At 36.3% G+C, this 21306-nt stretch overlaps 4 protein-coding genes across 6 annotated transcripts; 1 reads left to right on the top strand and 3 right to left on the bottom strand.

Annotated features, from left to right (window-relative positions):
* Positions 1–296: 296 nt before the first annotated feature.
* On the bottom strand, positions 297–7028 carry hdac10 (histone deacetylase 10). The gene is made up of 20 exons (XM_020934956.2): positions 6889–7028; positions 6303–6437; positions 6099–6195; positions 5654–5751; positions 5399–5503; positions 5249–5317; positions 5042–5168; positions 4892–4957; positions 4724–4783; positions 4541–4630; positions 4344–4450; positions 3924–3991; positions 3619–3856; positions 2682–2766; positions 2475–2560; positions 2252–2305; positions 2077–2158; positions 1212–1400; positions 557–716; positions 297–476 (listed from the first exon to the last, which is right to left on the bottom strand). Exons 1-20 carry the CDS (start codon positions 6957–6959, stop codon positions 445–447), a joined length of 2019 nt encoding a protein of 672 aa, XP_020790615.2. The 5' UTR covers positions 6960–7028; the 3' UTR covers positions 297–444.
* Positions 7029–7058: 30 nt separating this feature from the next.
* Positions 7059–14691, top strand: LOC110169726 (endonuclease domain-containing 1 protein-like). 3 transcript variants are annotated; one of them, XM_055155622.1, is made up of 6 exons: positions 7059–7191; positions 7715–7829; positions 8816–8966; positions 12304–12436; positions 12723–12961; positions 13474–14691. In XM_055155622.1, the coding sequence occupies exons 3-6, from the start codon at positions 8931–8933 to the stop codon at positions 14056–14058; spliced, it is 993 nt and encodes a 330-aa protein (XP_055011597.1). In that variant the 5' UTR covers positions 7059–7191; positions 7715–7829; positions 8816–8930; the 3' UTR covers positions 14059–14691. The 3 variants fall into 3 exon arrangements, with proteins under 3 accessions (XP_055011597.1, XP_020790965.2, XP_055011598.1); XM_020935306.2 differs by having other exon boundaries at positions 7063–7191; positions 7787–7829; XM_055155623.1 differs by having other exon boundaries at positions 7120–7191; positions 7718–7829.
* aplnr2 (apelin receptor 2) lies at positions 7504–9654 on the bottom strand. The gene is made up of 2 exons (XM_020934957.2): positions 9582–9654; positions 7504–9056 (listed from the first exon to the last, which is right to left on the bottom strand). Exon 2 carries the CDS (start codon positions 9000–9002, stop codon positions 7629–7631), a length of 1374 nt encoding a protein of 457 aa, XP_020790616.1. The 5' UTR covers positions 9003–9056; positions 9582–9654; the 3' UTR covers positions 7504–7628.
* A 20-nt stretch (positions 14692–14711) lies between the features above and the next one.
* On the bottom strand, positions 14712–21306 carry pus7 (pseudouridine synthase 7; the record flags this gene model as incomplete). Its single annotated transcript, XM_055155869.1, has 15 exons — positions 14712–15135; positions 15218–15309; positions 15709–15838; positions 16279–16380; positions 17003–17129; positions 17577–17737; positions 17803–17864; positions 17948–18073; positions 18444–18572; positions 18683–18760; positions 18836–18947; positions 19393–19537; positions 19894–20010; positions 20104–20188; positions 21002–21306. Coding segments are annotated over 15 exons (1908 nt in total), but the record flags the coding sequence as incomplete, so codon positions are not given.

A 21306-nucleotide genomic window follows, 5' to 3' on the forward strand; every position in this document is an offset into this window, starting at 1 on the left:
TTCAATATTTTGTGTTTCAAATTACATTCACTTCAAACTATGATTTAGATGTTATGTTCGTACACGCATATCACTTTTCCTTAAGTTTTGATTTTGATACTTCTCTACTCTTATTTGAATAGCTTGGACCACTTCTTGGTACTTCTACTTGAAGTAATACCATTTGAAAGTGATGTTACTCTTACTTAGCATTTCTGGTAAAGTATTTACCATCTGCTTTTCATCCCTTGTGGGAGGTCTTTGTTAATTCTTCTATTAAAATCAATTCAATATGACCAATAGTAACACTACTCAAATGTGAATATATCTATTTATTTTGTTGAAAAGTCACAAAATTTCACCAATACTTCAAGCACAAATAGCTTTCCATTGCATTGATAAAATAAAAATCCTGTGTAAAAGGAGAAATGTTTTTTTTTTTCTTGGATTAATTTTGGCAGTGTGTCATCCATCATCATCACACTTTATTTCTGAAACTGTTTGGAGAAAAAAAGCATGATTATAAGTACATGAACATCACATATGCTGTTATATTGTATGTAATAAATGTAATGACCTGTTGTCTGTAGTAGTTTCCAGTCACGCTGCAGTTTGAGTCTCAGTCTTTCCAGAACCTCCACATCATCTGATCCAGGAGCAGAGAGAGGACCCAGAGATGGAGCCGGAGTGCCCAGGAGAGAGGACACTGTGGGGGCTACACTGGTCTGGTCACTTTCCTAAGCCAAAACATGGATATTACAACCCAAATAATGTGCAACCTTTTAACTTATTTCATTTACACATATAACTGCTCTCTTGGCTCATTGTTTTAAAATTTTGCATTTAAACTGTAATTTGTACACTGTAATTGATGTACACTGTCCAAATAATTTCCAATGTGAATCAATAAAGTTTGTCATACCCTTATAAAACAAATGAAATACTAAATACTAAAAAAAATTTGTGCTCCATCCTTGCCAAATTGATTGAATTAAATACATGCACAGATACATACAATTTTAAATTATGTATTTTTTTTAAAATGTCTAAAATAATAATTTTCAATACCTTGTTGGTATCGGAATATCAACATTTTGGTATGGATCCACCCATCATTACCAAATCTGGACTATAAACTAGGCCTAAATGTGTCTGAATCAGGCTCAACTAGAGCTAAACCAGAATTAACTCACAGCCACATATTCTTTCTATGCGATAAAACAATAACTTGCCTTCATGAGTACCAGCGTGTGTCCCTGTGCCAGAGCCTGTAAAAGCCCTGTGAGCTGCTGCCAAGTGTTTTCACTGACTCCACAGTCTGGAGTCTGCACCAACAGAACCAGACCAGGGTCAAACTCATAACCCAGAGGTAAGAGGAGGCTCAGCACAGCATGGATCAGTCCGGACACATCACTGCAGCCCTGGGAGAGGAGAAAACGTAGAATAGATCCAACATCACTGTGGTTATTTTGTATGAAAGTCAGATATGACATGTACTACTACTAGTTAAAAGTGCATATGTTAAAAGTTCTATATTACACAAAATTGACTCTTGTGAGCTTTGATGCCGTTATCTCCTCAAAAACATACCTGGAGTTGTGTTTTTATTTCATTCACACATGTTTGAGTAACCCTTTATGATTATGTCTATATCTCCAAAGCCTGTGATGTCATGTAGAGGTCGTTTTCAAGTTGACAACTACCTTTTCCTTTTAATTCAGTAGAGATGGGTAATTCCAGGGCTAAAGTCACCCAAATGATTATAGAAAAGATGTCTGGAGTGTGAAAACACAGTGGAGAATTTCTTATTTTACCGCATGACATAACAAGGGAAGAACTCAGCCTAAATATGCAGGATTTATGTATTAAACTTGTGTGAATGAAAAAAAAAAAACATAGCTCCAGGTATGTTTGTGCTGAGGAAACCCCATTATAAAACAGATCAGAAAATAGTATATTACAAGCCCTCTAAAGAATTTGCTCCAAGCCCTATAGTGTTTTGTAGTTTGACTGTTTTGATCAAGTTTATAATTTTACTATCAATTAATATTTGGAACAAAATTCTGTTTCATGCACCTAAAGAAATATGGATATTACCTTTTTCAAGCACACTGGAATGTAATATTTGGTCATCTCTGACTCTAAACTATTGCTACTTAGGTGCACAAGCATCGTTTTCCTAGAATCAAAAACAAGCCACGTTCAACAGTCATTATATACAGTATTTATAGTTCTAAAAAAACAAAAAAAACAAGTCAAAAGTCAAATTTACCCATCTTCTGTTATATTCTTCACCACCTCATCACCAAGAAACACAATCAATATCCTACAAAAAATATATTAATACTTAATAAAAACTCATAAATTATTTATTTATTTTTTAAGTAAATAGGTAAAACATGTGATTAATATTTCCTAAGCTGCAACCCTTTTAATTTTGTCATGATCTGGGCTGGCAGATGATAGAATTAATACATAACTAAAAAGTGTTGTACCGGTTGCAGGACGATGATGCAGCATGTTGGACAATACAGTTCATCGTCATGGAAACATCGCGGACTAGAGCCAGGCCACTGCGGATCTGAAAGTCATTAAATGTATAATGAGATCAGCACTGGTACTGCTGATGTGGACGGCTCAGTGAATCACACACAGAGCAGATCACAACAGTAATAATAAGGAAAACAGAGTAATGGGTGCACCCTGTTCTTCTCCATTTGGTCCATTAGCGCAATTAGAGTGGAGAGTGTTGTCAGATCATCTGTGTCTCTGCCCAAGCTTTCCTGTCTGAGAGTAAAAAATACAATGAAGCGTACGTACTGCAATATGGAAAATCTGCTAATAGTGCATCTCGAGAAGTTACAGATTTTTTTTTTTTCATATTTAAAGCCATAGTATGTAACTTTTTGCTGTGAAAATAGACTAAAATAATACCATAATAATATATATATATTTTTTTTTTCATTTTTGACATTTACATTGCACTAAACTGGTTCCTGGCAGATTTATGTTATATGTTAAACCCAGCTGAGAAAAAAGCCCATGCATCTTCCCAATCCACAAATGCACAAAGCGCTTCCCTTTCAAGTTTTTTAAAACAAAGTCAAAAAAGTTATTCTACTAAACTTCTACTACGATAGGCCGAAGTACGTCTGTTGGCATCGTCATGTTTGCTTTGGTTTGTTCAGCACTGGATTCTGCACAAACCACAGTGCTGCCCTGTGATTGATCAGTTTCCTATCCCTATCACATGCAAAAGATTCAGACGGAGGTGTGCAAGACAGATTCTCAAGAGTTTGTGAACTCACAAAAATCACTGACAAAGGAAAACATGTGTCATTATTGGGAGTAGGCTTGCATCACCACATCTTCTCTTACATATTTGACCTGGAGGAGGCTTCGTCCTGCTTGTTTCCATGGAAATGTTGGCTATAATCTTCCACAGTATGGCAAAGGTTATCTATCTCACTTGAAATATATGTTTTTTAACTTTCCATTTCTACGCAAATGCATGCAGTTAACTTTACACCTCCAGAAAGTTACATATTATAACTTTAAAAAGTTTACAGTAGAAACTTTAAACATTTCTTTAAAATTGTAATTGTCCAAGATGCACCACTAGATTGTACAGTTACTCACAGTTGTTTGATTAGGTTGGGGTCAGGATCCTCAGATGGACAAAAGAGCTGACATCCCTCTGGACATGTGATACCTTCAGGGACCACCACAGCTGTTCGAACACTAGGACTGGTGCGTTTAAGAGGATCTGGCCAAACAATCTCCTTTGCCTCTTTCTCCTCTTCATTCTTCTCTACGGGATTTTCATCTTCAGCTAATTTAACACGCTTTGTGCTTAGTTCATTAGAGGGTAGGTCAGCTGGAAGGACACATTTTAATGCTGTGAGATCATTTATATTGGTGAGAACATATAAAAGACAATGTACCTGCATGCTTGAGGCAAGACCAGTAATTACGGTGAGTGGCCCTAACGCAGTGTAGAGACTCAAGGGCACTGAAGAAACAAGCAAAACGTCAAAACTTCAAAGTAAGCGACAAAATAGTATAGAATTTTCAGTACCATTTAAAGTAGCAATGACACATTAGGCTAATTGTGAAACACAGAGAGACAGTTATTATCTAAAAATGTAAAGCCAAAATGATAGCCAAAGTAAGTTTGCGAACATTTTTCTTGCCAATAAAAAAAGAAAAACAGAACAATAACAATAGTAATCAAATATTTTTGGTCAAATATACCACGTTATTTAAAAAGTAATCAAAATCAAAATAATATAGATCTTACATATAACATGTACATTTAGTATATGCAGCACAGCCATATAACTGTATTGAAAATGTAAACAAACCTTTTGCAGGGACCTGTGAGGTTTGCAGGTTGAGGCAATGGATCCCCAAGTAAAGTTTGCACTGTCTCACACACAGACTGAGGCAGAGATTTCAAATTATATCCTCCCTGTGAATATAGAAGAAATATTATGATTATTATTAAAAACAAAAATAAGATTAAATATTTTATAATGATGAAAATTCAAATGATGCAAACCTCTAAAACAGCACACACTTTTCCATTTGCAAGATTCATCAACAGGTGAGTGAGATGGGCAAAGACATCAGGAGTAGCACACATTTCACCCTGAAAGAAATGATCATTAATAACTAAACAAAACCAAATGAAAATACTTGTATACCAAATCACTCTTCAGTATGGTTGCATAAACTTAAATACCTCTGGATCACCAATGGCCGTGTCAAAACCAGCACACACAAACACCAGTTCTGGGCAAAACTAAAAGAAATGTTTATGAAAATATAATGAATACCACTGGTTAAAAAATATAAGGCTGCAGTTTTTGGTAAGGGCCATGTTGAATCTTAGAGTAAATAACTTTCTTACTTCATATGCAACTGGCAACAGCATATGTATGAAGACAGACAGGTAGTCGCTATTCTCCAACCCCACCTGAAAAAGATGCATTTCAGAACCAAACAGTTAGTTATGCAATATATTATTAACAGGTCTGAAAGTTTATTTTGTATGATTAACCTTGTTCCATGGCACGTTTATATTGAATCCAGCTCCCATTGCTTTGCCAACAGTGTCATAATCAGACTCCCTGAGGTTAGGCCAAAACTTCTGATGCTCATAACGGTGCCATGAGAAGTACAACACACTAGAAGTTCATAGCATGTTATAGTTTCCTATTATTGCAAACAGAATAACAATAGTGTTCGTAACATTAATGGCTCTTACCTGGGATCTTCCTCAAAGCAATACTGCACACCTTGACCATGGTGCACATCCCAGTCGACTATCAATATTCTTACATACAAAAAAGGTAATTATGAAATCATTTTGTCGTAATTCCTGTAATTAATCAGTATTATGTTTAGGGAATTATACCTTTTAATTCCATATTTTTGCTTTGCGTATTTTGCAGCTATTGATACATTATTGAACACACAGAAACCATTGGCAGCACTACACATGCTGTGATGTCCTGGAGGTCTGCAGTCAAGAAAGTATGAGAATAGGGTTAGACATTCCTGTCATTAGTAATACTGATAATTATTTGTTGTTATATATCAAAATTTGAATATCATTTTATTGCTAAATCCTATTAATATCCTTGATTAAATTTCATCTTAAGAGTCTCACCTGACCAGAGCCATGCCATTCCTCACCTTCCCGGTCATTACACTGTCGACCAGCTGCAGAGTGGCTCCTGCGGCCAGTTTGGCACAGTGATAGATGTTCTACCAGATTAAACAAAATTTCAAATAAATAACTAACACTCTGAAATAACATGGCTATGCAATAAACAAATTGCAAAGGCAGTACAATAATCTTACACAAACAAAAAAATATCCTGTTTTATTCTGCATAAAAAAACAGATAATCCTGTAGATTAGGTTTTAAAATGTAATTCTTATATTAGTTTGCCAGTTCGTATTTCAGTCTACTTGTCAATTCTTCTGGAAGCATTTAAAATGTGGAGTTAAACATAATCGGATTACACGTATTAAAACATAATTCGCAAATCTAACCACAACAGATATTTTTCCTATATCGTTCAGCCTTCATGGGTGTGCATGGCACTTACTGGGTGAAAGTAGACGTCCCCATATTGCAGTGTAAACTCCTGCAAGTCCTCAAGAGTCATATAAGGGGTCTGCTTCACTGCCTCCAGATAGTCCTCACTGTTCAATAAAAAAAAAATTCTTATACTGTATTTAATTGTATTAAATTGTTATGACTATTTTTCTATTAATAGATTAAGTGATTTTTAATTTTTTTTTTTTAAAACCTGTGAACAAGAAGAATATCTTCATCTATGGCTTCTCGAACAGGTACAGAAACACAGCGATCAGCCAGGCCAGTTTTCATCAAAGCTTCATAACTCACTGTGAGGCGTTCAGGGACCTCAATCTTACAGGCAGGGCTGTTAAAAATAATAATAAAATATAAACTGAATTAGATTGGTAAACATAATAAATTTTGAATTGGATTGGTAAACACAATAAATGTATAGTATATATAAAATTTGGTCCCAAACTGGATAGTTTATGTCAACAGACTGTATGGTTTAAGTCTACATAACAAACAAAGGCTACAGACAAAAAGGATGTTTCAAAAGAAAATTTAGTTGCCACAGCAAATTCGATTTTGTGCAAAATTATTGTTTACTGCAATATAATTTGTAAGAAAAATACACATTTATTATATATCAATGAAAATACATTATAAACACGTGTTACATCGTATCTGACTCGGCACGAAACACTAGCCAAAAATATGTTCCTACCCATCACCAGTGATTGGGAGAATTGTGCATTTATTTCGCATTATTAATTTAGCGATGAACTCTATTTTCGTAGAGTAACATGACTTACTCAACCCAGAGCAGCTTGTACTGTGTCATCTCCTCATCGTATATCAGTGCTGTCTTTGTATCCAGGTTCATTTTTGCTAAGTTCTCGGTCTATGGTTAGCAGACAGCAGAAGTTGGAGAAGTGGCGCCGGAGTAGCAAACGTGACTCAAAAACCGAGTATCAGGGCATAATGCAACGGAGAGATGTGCATAAAAATATAGATGTAGATAAAGATAACATCTAGGATCAAACCGAAAAAGATCTGTTTTTAACGAAGGACATGGACGCTGCAGCTGCCTGAGAACAACACCGGGCTAGTCAAAGGTAAGTGCACCCTCTGCTGGACAAGTATATATTTGCACAATGAATAAAACCAATGCAAACCTAAGTATTTTCCCTGTATTTATTTTTTTTTTTTTTGTAAAAAAAAAAAACATGAAATAGTTTTGCATAGTTTTTGTTGATAAAAGCAGACACTGTTTATTAACAAGACTTTTTTTTTTTATTAAAATACATTTGAAAGGCCGACACAAAAATTAGAACATAAATATTTACAAAGTACCATATAAACACATATCAAATTACAGTGAAAGTAAATAGTCTACCAGAGACTATATTTTTGAGCTCATCATCACACAGGAAGCAGTGGTCATTTTCTTATGGGAAAACTGTTATATGATATGAATGGCACTGGATACAGTTTCAGCCACAGCTTATTTTGATTGATATACAATATATCTTGCTCTTGTGGTATCATGTATTTAACCAAGTCTGTCCTCCTCTGTCCTGTCTGCTGTTTCAAGTGTCTTTTCCTCCTTCCCTTCATCAACCTCTTCTTTTTCAATAGCAGATTTCTCATCTCTTTTCCTGATGTTGCAGAGGAATAACAAAGCCCCTCTACACCTTTTTCTGAATGCAGGGTCACAGGCTGCATAGAGAAGAGGGTTAAGACAGGAGTTCAGGTAAGCTATGCAAGTAACATAGGGCTGTACACTTAGTAATATTCTATCTAGAGTACATGAATATGGGATGTATCCAAACCCCAGTAAAACAGCTAATGTTTTATTAACATGTAAAGGCAACCAGCAAAGGAAGAAAGCCATTACTAAAGTTACTATCACTCTTAGAAGTCTTCGTTGGCGTTTGCGATCGGGACGGGGACCTCTTCCAAAATGTTTATTGAGAAGTTTGGCCAGTGAACAGTAGCATATGAGCAAAATTATAAGTGGTAAAAGGAATCCAATTAGTGTTGATTTTAAGCTTAAAATGGCTGCCCACCACATCTCAGCATGTTCTCTTTCAGGTTCACTTAAGTCATCTCCAATTAACATAGAGTAATCCATTTGGCAGGAGAGAAAGAATGATCCAGGACTAGTTGGATGGGCTGTCTCAGAATCCCAGTCATCTGTAATAGTCTCTATTTCATGAACTGAGCGTAGCAGCAAACCAGGAAGTGCAAGAATACATGATAATATCCAAACTCCAGTGATTATAAGTATAGCTCTTGTAGGAAATTTCCGATGATGGTGGCCTGAATGCCTGCGCCCAGTTAGAACCCAGTACCTCTCCACACTGAGCATGCTCAGACTGAAGACACTGGCGTACATGTTAAGAGCTGTGAGAAAGCTGCTCATTTGGCAGAGTGGTTGTCCAAATGGCCAGTGGTAGCCCATAGCAGTGTAGACCGCCCATAGAGGGAGAGTGACCAGAAAGCACAGATCCGCTAATGCTAAACTAGCTATGAGAGATTCAGTGAGAGAGCGGGTTGGGCGTGGGACAGATGGAGGGTAGGAGGCTGTTGAAGTTTGAGACATGGGTCTAGAACTGGATCTAGATGATTCTCTATTCTGAGGGATTTCACTGTTGATTTCCTCTTTGCAAATGCTAAAACAACACAGCTTTGAAATTCTACTTTGATCTCCTATTGTACTTTTCTTTCTTCCATCAGGTCGGTCCAGGTATGCCCAGAGTACAAGTCCGTTGCCGAGACAACCAATGAAAAATGCCAGCAGGTACACAGCCGGGATGATGGAAAAAGATGGGGTCCATTCGCTATAGTCACAATGAGGAAAGGATGGAAGAGGAGTGGGGGCAGAGAGGTAGTCCGCGTCGTACATGTACTCGTCAGTCTCCATGGTTTTGTTGTTGGTATTGTCCACTGTACTTCAGAAAAGATTCAGTGGATATATCTGTAATTACAAAAAAAACATTTATAGTATATATAATACTATTCTAATAGCAATAGTAAAACAAAAATATTATCATTACTGAGTACAGTTGTCTGTCCATTTGTCTGTTGTTTTATCGTGATTTTAGTATTTTTAGAAAAATGTCAGAATCAGAAAATCTTTATTGTCATTGTCTGTGAACTAGGAATGTGTTTTGGCAATATTGTGGAACATAAAACAATGAGTACTAATAGTAAAACATGATAACATGTAAAACTGGAGAACTATAGTTACTAGAGCATTATTTAAATTAAATTACAACAAGCTGAAGACCACTTACAATATTTGAAGACTTATTGGGACATGATAAATAAATATATTCATTTCTCATAATCATTTACTGCGTCATTGCCAAAATGGACCATAGCATATTGCGGCTTTTACTTACAATGTAAAAATCAGTTGTTGTACTATAATTATAAATACAGCTCAATAAAATAATATAATAAATTTAATAAAATAGAATAGATAATAATTTGAACTTACCACATGGTCAGATATTCCTATAACAAGTCCCTATCCACTGTTCCACTTCTCTCCGCAGTCAACTAAGCATCCTGTCTCTCCTTCCCTCCAAATATATAAGCAGACCAATGCCCCCTATACTAAACCTGCCCCTCCTTTCGCCATCCCCAAACCGGACCACCCCAAAACAGTTACGAGACCTGCAAATACCCCCGTCCCAGGACAAACATGTAATCCTCCCCGAGAGAATAACCCATGGTCTTCCTAGCCTCCACCCCTTCCCCCCATGTACACAACTCCACAGGGTTGTATTCACTATATGCGCAGACAAGCCCATTCAAAGATGCTCATAGCTAAACCTGTGCAAACTCAAATATACTCTTTGTTTTGCTGGAGTTAGCGTCTCAAGCTCAAACACACATTGTATACAGTGGGTAAACCTATGCTATAGTCTTTATAGTACTGGTCAGGGCAACATAAAAACAGAAGAATGATGGTCCATGTCTAAAGAGGTATAAAGGGCTTTAAAAGTTACAGTTAGTTTGGGGTTTTTTAACCACAGTGAATAAACAGGCACTGGGTCACAGCTGTGTTAGCACTGACTTTAATGAGGGTCATATGGGTAATGCAATTTCAAAATATGGCCCTTAGTGTTTGTTTGTCCAATTAAAATACAGGAAATGGAATAGAGTATTGTGATGGAATGATGTGATGGAAATGTAGTACTGTTGCCATAGCAATTAACAATTCTGCCCATTCAACCTTTTGAATGGGCAAAGGACATAAAATATAATCTGAAACCAGAGGTTTGTAGTACTCAGTTGCATTTACTCAGTTACAAATTGTACTTTATAGAGAACTTTTCTAGCATCTTACTCCTACTTGAGTAGTGTTTTTTATTGAAGTAACAATACTCTTGAGTAAAAGTTTTGGTTATTCTGTCCCACTGTGAATTGAAGTCTACAAGTGACAAAAGGTTTATGTTGAACATATGAAATGATTTGAACATTTGTTTATCTTACGCCACTTATTTAGATATTATTTAGATATATTTATTTTGTGCATTATTTAATGCTTTGTCCTTCAAACTATAAATCAAATGGTACTCTTTAAGTTACTATTAATATATTTCTACTTGAATAATATTATTTTGAGAGCAACTTTTGGCTACTCTACCCATTTCTGTCTCAGTAAATTACTGTTATATCAGATATCCTTGAAATACTATGTTGCCAAATAAGTTGTTTTCTTTTTATGTAAAATTTTGGAGGGTCAACTGATAGTGTCCAAAGACATTAAAGACATCAAAGATAGAAGTGGCTAAGGTTAGATGTTAAAGTTGCACAATGTAATTCCCTTATCTCTTCCTACATATTTCCTGTCTAACTGTCTCTATGTAAAATGCGCAGCCTAATTTATAAATCAGTAGATTCTGGGGCACTTTTAGACTAATGTGCCACGCTATGGGAACATGTTACAACAGTTATAAACATACAGATGACACACACACATTTCAGATATTTGCTGGTTGCTCCACAAAATATTTCCCAGACCCTTTACCCCTCCAGAAGTCCAGAGAAATCTGAAATGATCTTTTCCAGCAAACGGATGGGACAAATCAAGCTCTGTATCAAAGTTGTTTTTGTCATTTGTATAGCCTAGTGCTAGGAGTGACTCATTTTGGCATTTTATTGATCTAAAACTCTCTGGGGTAAGAAAAAAAAAAAAAAAAAAGGATGTATGTGTTGTGTCATGATACTAACATTTAAAACTCAATTTTGATATTAAGGAATAGACTCAATACAGATTCCTATACCATAATGATAATAATTTTTAAAAAGTGATTTAGACAATAGAATAGTTTAGAATACTTTAAATAAGTACTTTTTAGTTATATTAACATGCAGTCTTATATCTGTATAATCCCTCAATCGTCCAGGTATATGTGGTCTTATACTAATTCTGATACAGGTCAAAATAAAGAAGAAAATGAAGAATGGTTCATTTCTGTCCTGTGACATTTTTAATATTGATTCTCTTTCAAATGAGCATCTAGTTATTATACTAGTTTTAGTATCAATTAGTATCTGATTTTTAGTACATTTTTACAACTCTATTGTACATTGCAATAAATAATGTAAATAAGAACTTTTGTCCAGTTGACAAAATTAAATTTTCTTTTCCTATCTGGATGTCTGGGATTATACAGATAAATACATATAAATAATAATAAATAAATAACCTTCTTTCTTTGGCTCTTGCATTGCATCTTCAGTTACCCAATGCTGTGTGAGCCTATACAAGGCAGTGTTTACTGGCCACTGAGCTAAATGTGCTGGAGTCTAGACCAACCAAGTGGATACTTTAATACTAGCATTATAGCATTGGATACTCGTGTCAACAGTGAGGCTGTTGTAATAGTAAACAGGAAGTGTTTGTTTCCACAAGGTCAGAGGTCACACAGCCATCAACCTGTTGTCGTGGGAACAGATGTTTCAGAAAACATTCCAGTGTCTGCTCTGCCAACATGCCTTCACTCATCTCATACTTAAGGCTAGACATATTACAGATGTCTTACACTGAAAAATATAAAACATAAGATTATAAATTGCAATTAACTATAAAATATCAATTAGGGAGTTTTTAATACATTGTTTTTGCCATAAGGTTTACATCTTCTGAGTTTATTTAGAATAAAGTATATTTTGTGGCCATACCTGTTGTCAATACCCAATGTTTTCAGGTTTTGGAAGCTCAGCAAAGCCGGGCCTGGTTAATAATTGGATGGAAGACTGTTGGGAATACCAGGTGCTTCAGTGGGACAGCAGTAGATGTTGTTGAGTCCTTAGGCAAGACACCTCACCGACATTGCCTAGGTATTGACATTAAACCAGTTGGAAAGGTAGAAATTAAACCTGCTGTATCTACTGGCATGTCTGTTTTATTGTACAGAATGAGCCACCATTATCACCCTTTTTCCATAACTTGAATGCCCCATGTTGTAATGCTTTCATATCTATTGAAATTACATTTGCATGAAAGGTACTGGCAGGCTCTAAAAAAGCAAACGCCATAGTACTACAGCATTACACAGCTACTGAATCCTTGTGGAGTATTTCTGCATTATGTTTTCCTTATATTTCCTGTGTCTTTTGGTGACAGTGGGAGCAGAGGTGCAGGTGAAGTTGTTGCCAGAATGCAAGCAGTTCCTGTACATGGGGACTCTGCCTCGTGGACTTGAAGATCAACCATTTAAGATGATATGTCAGTACTACAGTGGACGGCCAAGATTCTTTACCTTGTATGACACCTTCAGTCATATTCCTGTGTATTCTGCGTATACGTTCAAACGCTCGGATGGAACCAAGAAAGTAGATGTGCCCTGGATGTATGAACCTCAGGTAAAGCTGTTACAGGTCTATACTGGGCCCTGCTCTAGCTTGATGAATTTGGGTGGATAGATGCAAAATGTAGATGGTCAAATATGGATAAATTGGGAAAAAATCCCTATAGACACATTATACATATATTTTGTTTATATTCTATAAAGAAAGAGCATACTGAAATAATTTGTTCAAAAGATGACCTTACCTTTTTATCTGAGTGTTAAAATATGATGCACAATGATATAAGCTACTTTAGTGTTCCCCAAATTGTAGTATGCGTACAACTGGTGGCACATGTTTCAGTATGTTTTATTTATAGACAAATCTATTCAGTTTTTTGTCCTTCTTGGGGTTAATCATCATCAGGAACTACCTGATTCATTTTAGACCAGTATATGGTACTCAGAATTCCAAATATCATCTAAGTACCTTGTGTGAAAAGTTTTAGAACCACTGGCCTACTTCAAACTTAACTTTTTCAAATATTCTTATCTCCTTACTAAATAAAATCAATGTCCCATTTTCAGCTCGCCCTCTCAACAGGCTCTCGGGACATGCAGCCCTTCCCACCTGAAGCCATGCACAAGAGTTTTGAGGACACCCAGGCTGTCCTGGACGACTACTCTGACAGCATCTACTACGAGAGAGGTCAGCTGAACCCGGATGAGCATCAGGCTGAACCAGAAGACAAGGCAGCCACTTACACTTTAACCAACGTGGTCCCTCAAATCCGCGAGTTCAACATTGGGCCATGGAAAGAGCATGAACACACTGTACGAAGACGACTTAACAATTACTGTCGTGGTACTGCCTATGTAGTTACTGGGGTGACCACTGCCGGGCATATGATCCGACGTCAAAATATTAATCGAGTAGGTATACCGAGATATCTGTGGTCAGCTTACTGTTGTACCAATTATGATCACAATGCACCATTTGATGAGCGCTCAAAGTTCCCAGCTTTTGCATCGCACGGTTTGAATGACAGGGAGGATAATAAAGTACAGGAGATGTCAGTGACACAGCTAGAGGAGTTTCTGAAGCGCGTAACTTATGTTGGGAGCACTTTTCAAATATTCTATGACAACTGTGCTCTGCCAAATAATGTGTAATGAGAAAACTGCATAGCATAACTTTATGGCCACTTAAAGGTTGATATATTTTTAACATTATTATATTAAACATACACGCAAAAGGGACTCATGTTGGGTGCAAAACATTTAAATGTCCATAAAGGTGCACTATGATTTGCATGGAATTCCTCACATTATGGCATTAAATTTACTTAAACTTACATGGAGACCAGTAGGCATATTTTTGCAAGTATTTTTGAGCAGTGAAAACACACAATTGAATAGCTGCAAAATAAATGTTTAATGGGGGAATATTCAAGGCATAGCAATAACATTAACAACTCCATGATGGCAGACCCCTTCCAACTAGAAAAGCTACTTAGTGCAAATGTGTTGAAAATAAATTAAGTAGAAAAAATGTGTCAAGATTTAAGCAAGATCGAAAATTATCATTAATCTTTCTGGTCATGTCAGAATAAACAAAATGGATTTCTCTGTTTGAGGGGAAACACATAGAAGTGGTTATAATGTTATACTTGAAAACATTTAGTGTTAGCTTTCAAATGATCATCCATGATTAATTTCCCTTTAAAGCATAGATAAGAAAATAGTTCCAAGTGCAATAAACCTACCATAATTCCAGAAATGTCCATGTTAAGAAATAAATGCAATTTATGATGAATAAAACAAACGTGTCACTCATTTCTCTTATTAAGAGTTTATTCACATGTTAATAAAACATACTATACAGTTGAAGATTTTTATCCTAAGTCTGTATTTAAGTGGCATAAAATTACAGTATGCCATTTGAAAAGTAAAAATGGGTTTAAAAATCTTAAGTCATAAATTATTATTACACCTCATATAATAAGTTATGAAGTAACCCAGTTGCTCCTGCACATAGAATGCATGGCAGAGTGGGGAGCCTTACTACTTGGGTGTATTTTGCACCCCAGAGTAAATAAACTAGGCTGTGGTCTCAGTTGAACCAGGTTGTGTTGAGCTCTGTCTGTTTCTTTATGCTTGTGTCCAACTTGAGCACTTCTCGGATTGCCATTGTAGCATATGTAGAGGATGGTAGTGAAAACTCCATCCGCAATGCTCGATATTTTCCCTCTGTGGAAGTGAAGGTAGTATGGTTTTATATCACAAATAACTGGGGTCAATTTAAACATACTGTTTATAGTTTTAGATTTACCGGTGTTGAAGACTGGAGCTGTTTTGTTCTCCAATTTCTCGACATCTGTGTGCACCAGGGGAACTCTTGGATCGTCGTACTGAATCACCTCCCTTTGCAAACCGCAGAACACAAGGCATCAGTCATCCTGACCTTAAACTTCCATCCGCCATCCCCTAGTCTTCAGATATAATATTGCTTTTTCTAGAATGTTCCACAGCATGGCATTAACCAGAATCTCAATACGTTTTATTGCTATTGTCACTGAAGAAAATATGGTATGGTGCAACATAACCCGCTCAGTGTAAGAATGCATGTTTTGCAGGAATAATTGGTATATAAAAACGCTTGCAATTGAACAAATGCAAGTTAAATGTGTTTAATGCCATACTGTGGAACATTCCTAGCAACATGTCCATGGAGACAAGCAGATAGCTGAACCTCCACCAGAAAATATACACCTTTAAATATACATATGAACAAGTGTGTTAAATATTTGTATTAAAACTTACCAGCTGACATCAGTGGGTCTGATAACCACACGTCTGTAGGCTCCAGCCAAACTGTAGTCCTTTATTTTGTGTCGCATGTTGTCGATGTCCAGTCCATCTGCTTCTAGCATCTCTCTGTAGCCACTGCCGACTTTTATTCCAGAAATATGATTGTATCAAGGCTCAAATAGATTATTAAATATTTTTTCAATAAAAAAACTGAGGAATACTAAAACTAATTTGAAAAAGTATCAATTCTGAAAATAAAAAATGAAATAAACCAGACAAAAACTGAACTGAACCGTCTTAATCTGTAAAACTGAGTACAAGACTACATGGTAATTTGAAAGAAACTACAAATTATTTTGTGTCAATTGTGCTTGTATTATCAGTATGGATTTGAAATTTGTATAGAGTAACAAGCTTTTTTCGTGGTATCAAAATGGAGTTTACTGCACACAACACTGAAGTCTGTCTAAAGTTTCAGTGAGTCAACATCATCACAAACTGTTACACCACCAAGTGTTTCTGACAAGTGTAACTTTGCCAGACATAGTAAATGAGATATATTTGCACAGTGGTGTTTCTTACCATGGTGTGAAGGGTAGATGACGTCAAACCCGGGCAAAGGCATCACAACGTCGTGAATGGAGTGAGTTGCAACCTCTTCAGCAGACAACACATGGGCTGTAGCTATAAAAATAAAGATAAAATAAATATTCCACTTACTTTAACTCCAATATAATACAACAATTGTGTATAATACGGTATGCAAAGTTGTTTCCCCTTCATTTTGAGGGATAGTCAAGGCAAAATTAAAGGTTTATTTAGCACCATTACTATCAATCTCCTCTTTGATCCAAATCAAGGCCTTATAGTAAAGCTGGTAACTAACACCATTTCTGATCCATGATTGTCTGTCCATTGTACTAGTCCAAATAAAATCCTCTTAATCTCACCCCTTCATCTATAGATCATTACCAGTGTTCAGTTCTTATTCTTGCTATCCTTATCAGAAAAAAAAACCCCTAACAATAGCTATGCACACCAAACTCTGATCTTCATCCGATTTCTGGAGATATTACTGAATGGCGTGTAAACTGATGAGAGCAATCTGATTTCGTTTTGATCACTCCTGTACAAGTTTTGACAAGGGAAATTAAGCAAAAAAGGGCAAACTAATGAGGCAAAGAAACAGAAAACACACACACACACCAAAAATCAGATCTCATGGGTTATCAAATTGAGTTATGAGATTGTTCTTGTCATCTGATTTTTACTGGATGTGTAAATGTACCCATGGTTACATACTTACTTCCTTTTAGCACCAGGTCGCCCTCTACTGGCTTCAGTCCAAAAGCCTCAATCCTGCGGCTCACCATAGTGTTCCACAGCACACTCTGGTAACTGTGAATGTACATGAGGCGGTTGTTACGAGGGATCTGAAAGAAAAATAAATCAAAGGAGTAAACATCTTGAAATTAAAAGTACATTCATGAGATAAAACCATATTTCTGTTATTAATATTTACACACCAAACTTTTACACTTGATAATTGCTAACTGCTAATTATAACTACAAACAATAAGCACCATATTAAAAGAGATAAAGTAATGTTTATCTGGAAGTTGGTGGTTCGAATCCTGCACTTGACATAAAAACATTGTGAGAGTGGTCAGATCCACTGATCCACAGGTTGGCGGTAAGATTCCACCTCCCACAGTTGAGTCCTGTCGTTGTGTTCTTGGGAAAGACACTTAACCCACCTCTCCCCTTCATACACCCTAAATGCGTGTATGAGTGAAAAGGCTCTATATAAAAATGTGACCATTTATTAGTTAACAGTGAACCAGATCATGGAATAATTTCATCAGACATTAAAAACTAACCAGGCCGAATGCTTGTACAATGTTCTTCTTTCCATACATAGACAGGCCTCTCAGGAGTTGGCCCTCTACACAGCGCTTGTTGGGTAGTTTTTTCAGTGCTGCCACTGGGTCCTGGGACTTTGCCCACTCTTCCCTGCAGCGTACCAGGTATTCTTTTTCCGCTGAATTTCAAACCACAAACAATTAACACAAAACGGTGAAAAAAAAAAATCTATATGTTTTTTACCTCCAGATCGAGGTAGAAGGATCAAATCCACAACCTCATTCCAGTCATTTTTCAGAATAGCCCTAGAACACACAACCATAAACTGAAACAATATATAAAACATAATAAAATAATCTACTGTAATTGGTGGTTGTTTGTATCTTACTTGCCAACTTTAAATGTGGGCACAGCAGTGGTCCCAAAGCGCTGCATGCCAAAGTAGTTAATAAAACCAGTCTCTTTAAGGGAAGTCATGGCTTGGTTGACTTGATCATCAGACCCAGTTATGTTTCTGTAAAAGTAATCATGTAAAAAATATCATCTCAATTTGCAGTGATAGGAGCTTTTCTATGCAACTATGATTTTGAGACTGGCTATCTCTCTGGACAATTGGTACTAAACACAACAATTATTATTATGCTCATATCATTTCAAAACATTTCACCAGTTCACCACATGTATTTATTTGAACAATGAAGTACTCAGACATAGCCCATCACAACAAGTCCAAGTAATTTCCCTTGCGGATCAAAGTCTGTGTCTAAGCAGGGACAGAACTGTTGTAACTGTAAATCATAATAGTCAAGGGGCTTACTTGATAAATGTGTACAGAATATCTCCATGTTATCAGTGTTCATAATGTGGTATAATGGCTTACTGACCTGATGACTATGGTGAAGTGGTTTCCTTTCAGTTCTCCCAGTTTCAGAGGTTGATTTTTGTAGCTGAAGTTCCCGAGCTTGAGGTTCATGAGACACTTGTTAAGGTGAGCCAGCCTTTCTGCAGTGACCCTGAAGAGATACAATCCAGTCATTTTCTTTTTTTTTCTAAACTGACCAGATGTCCATATTTTTCTACCAGTGAAATTGGGAGACCAAATTGAAAACAGAAAACCACTCACTTCAGCACAGCAATCTCTTGCACAGTAATGGCTCTCTTGTCCTTGGTTCCCATGTATGAAAATAAATTGGGTTTGAGCCTAAGGAGACAGACATGTTTGAGAAAATTCCACTTTCAACTTCGTGAAATAGAACTGATCAAAAAGAATTCAAACCTTGTAAACTTTGAAAGCAAATTTATGGCATCCATAGTGTCCCTGTTTTCCTTGTACAGCACGAAATGGCAGAAAATCCCACGATTTTTGGGCCAGAAGTGTTTTCTTGGTGCTATAGAAAAACAGAATTATGTTTACTGTTTGTTTACAAAAAGCGTGTACATCAAATATATAATGCATAAACAGCAGTTACAGTTGTGATTGTGCCTTTTGAGTAACTTTAAGTTTGGAGCATTTTTATTGTGTCGACATTAGACACTGTTTGAATCTTACCTTTTGGTGTTTTGACTTCAATCCACCAGAAAAGAGCAAAAGGAGGATACAGTATTGTTACTAATAGTGGTATAAAATTACTTTAGGTAATGGATGGTTTACTAGGGCAATGGTCAGCATGCTTTTGAGTGGTAAAAGAGTGAACAAATGTCAAAATTAGGAGTTTTATTGAAGTATACAGCAAGTGAATAAATATGAACTGAGAATCATGCGCATCATAAATACTCATGCCCACATTTCACCTTTACTGATTTTAAACTCAGTCGTGTGCCTGGCTGAAATACCTGCTAGAGCCTTCTTGCCAGCAGCATGGTAAGCCACTATAAACTTGCGTCCATCCCTGTCTTCAGTCTTTGTCTCCAGCCCTGGGAACTGAGACTTGACGGCTTTGTGGACCTGTGTTCGTTTTTCTTTTGAGTCCTCCAACACCTGCAGAAAATGGAATAAAACCAATACATTTCACTAGGTCAATAGTCGACTAAAAACATGTCCTGTCGACTGTATCTGACCAAAACTGAACTAGACTAGACAATAGGAAACTCTGTATTTATATAAAGATAGCCTAAACCTGTGAATCACATACACCAAAAAATTCCATATCTTCAGCTCAATCATCATTCACTTTCTGCTGTTGTTCCATATAAAGCCTTATAAACTAAATAAAACAATAAGTTGAATAAAACACCACTGACCAATTAATTGACAAAATCTACAGCTCTGCATTTCACTAGTAATAAGTCCAGTAATAACAGGCAATATTAGTCATTATTAGTTAATTATTTCACCTCTATTGAAACACTGCCTTCTTTGTTCTTAAATTGCTGCAACTCTTCAAGCTGAGTTTTCTGTTCCTCCGTCAGTACATCTGGTCCTTCTGGCTGCTCAGAAACTTCTGGAGTTTCCTTACAAATTAGCAAACATTACAATAATATAGTTTTGGTACAAATCATACTATGAATAATCCTTGCACATAAACCATGCATAAATGTTGTTACCTCAACATCTGGAGGAATAGAAAGATCGTCTAAATGAACAATCTTGCCTTCTTTGTTGATTTCATGGACCACAAAATCCGAGTATCTACATAAAAAGAGATTTACAATGCTGGTTAGCATAGTCCTAGCACAGTGTTTGCCTGGGAACTAGAGATTGACCGTTTTGGGTTTTTTCATGGCTGATACAGATTGTTTAGACTCCAGAGAAAACAATCCCCAATAAGGTCTGCAGACATTTTTAGGCCGAAATGTAGGGCCCATATGGATTATTTTCCACAAATTCTGTTGAAAATGACAACAAACTCATAAAGATAAACAATATATAAAGATAACTGTGTAATCATGTTTTGTACAATAGTCTATTTGCACTTAAGTGTTAAAAAGATTTATTTGTACTTTTTAAGCAAAAGGTCAGGTAAAATAAAATACTGGCCTGTCTTGGAGAGTTACTTCCAATAGCTGATTCGCTAAAAAACTGTAAAAATATTGGCCTGATATATCTGCCAACTGATACATCTCTACTGGGAAGATCTTTATAGAGTATTGCTACTGTTTATAGTCTATATAGCGTGTGCATATATATTAAGTATATATGTAGTCACAGTGTATGCAATGCATTTATATATGAATTTCTGCCAAACAATTACTTTCACATAGAACCAAAGATTCATAAAACAAAATGTAATTTGCTTCTTTTTCCAGATCACAATCCATTGACAATATCTAGAATTCATACAGGTTTACTTGCCTGAATAGTTAAAATAAAAAAGGAAAAACTAAAAATAATGTATACTATTCTAATAACCATTACAATTTTTTTTTATTCCCAGCGAGACACCATATATTTAACATTGGTTTTGACTGGATTTTGTAAATTGTGACCAAAAGTAAATTGCACCTTTCTTTTAGGATTCCTGAGAAGCCTTCATGGTCACTGATATACTTGGTGATGCCCACATCCACCTCGATAAGTCCATGCTTCATCATTTTAGCAAATCCTCCATCTTCCCCCTCTTCATCGCTGCCCTCAGCCTCTGCCTTCTCTCCTTCCTTCGCTTCATCTGCCTCAGCTTGGGCAGGACCTCCATTCTCGTGATCATCATCATCTACTTTGGGTCTTTTAGAACGGGTCTCTTCACTGTCATCTTCTGGAAATCCTCTCTTTTCCCCAACATGAGCTTCAGGGGTGACTGCTGGTTCTGA

Source organism: Boleophthalmus pectinirostris, unplaced genomic scaffold, assembly GCF_026225935.1.
Source record: "Boleophthalmus pectinirostris isolate CB_2022bp ecotype Guang Dong unplaced genomic scaffold, ASM2622593v1 HiC_scaffold_2, whole genome shotgun sequence".
Classification (NCBI taxonomy): domain Eukaryota; kingdom Metazoa; phylum Chordata; class Actinopteri; order Gobiiformes; family Gobiidae; genus Boleophthalmus; species Boleophthalmus pectinirostris.

Bases quoted from the DNA above. Each gene is read 5' to 3' on its own strand.
- LOC110169726 (XM_055155622.1), top strand. From the start codon at position 8,931: ATGAGGAAAGGATGGAAGAGGAGTGGGGGCAGAGAG. The intron at 8,967-12,303 runs GTAGTCCGCGTC...CAATGTTTTCAG, and splicing joins AGAGGAGTGGGGGCAGAGAG to GTTTTGGAAGCTCAGCAAAG. The intron at 12,962-13,473 runs GTAAAGCTGTTA...TCCCATTTTCAG, and splicing joins CCTGGATGTATGAACCTCAG to CTCGCCCTCTCAACAGGCTC.
- aplnr2 (XM_020934957.2), bottom strand. From the start codon at position 9,002: ATGGAGACTGACGAGTACATGTACGACGCGGACTACCTCTCTGCCCCC.
- hdac10 (XM_020934956.2), bottom strand. From the start codon at position 6,959: ATGAACCTGGATACAAAGACAGCACTGATATACGATGAGGAGATGACA. The intron at 4,784-4,891 runs GTAAGAAAGTTA...CATTTCTTTTAG, and splicing joins TGTTGCCAGTTGCATATGAA to TTTTGCCCAGAACTGGTGTT. The intron at 1,401-2,076 runs GTAATATCCATA...CTCCTCTCCCAG, and splicing joins TTCCAGTGTGCTTGAAAAAG to GGCTGCAGTGATGTGTCCGG.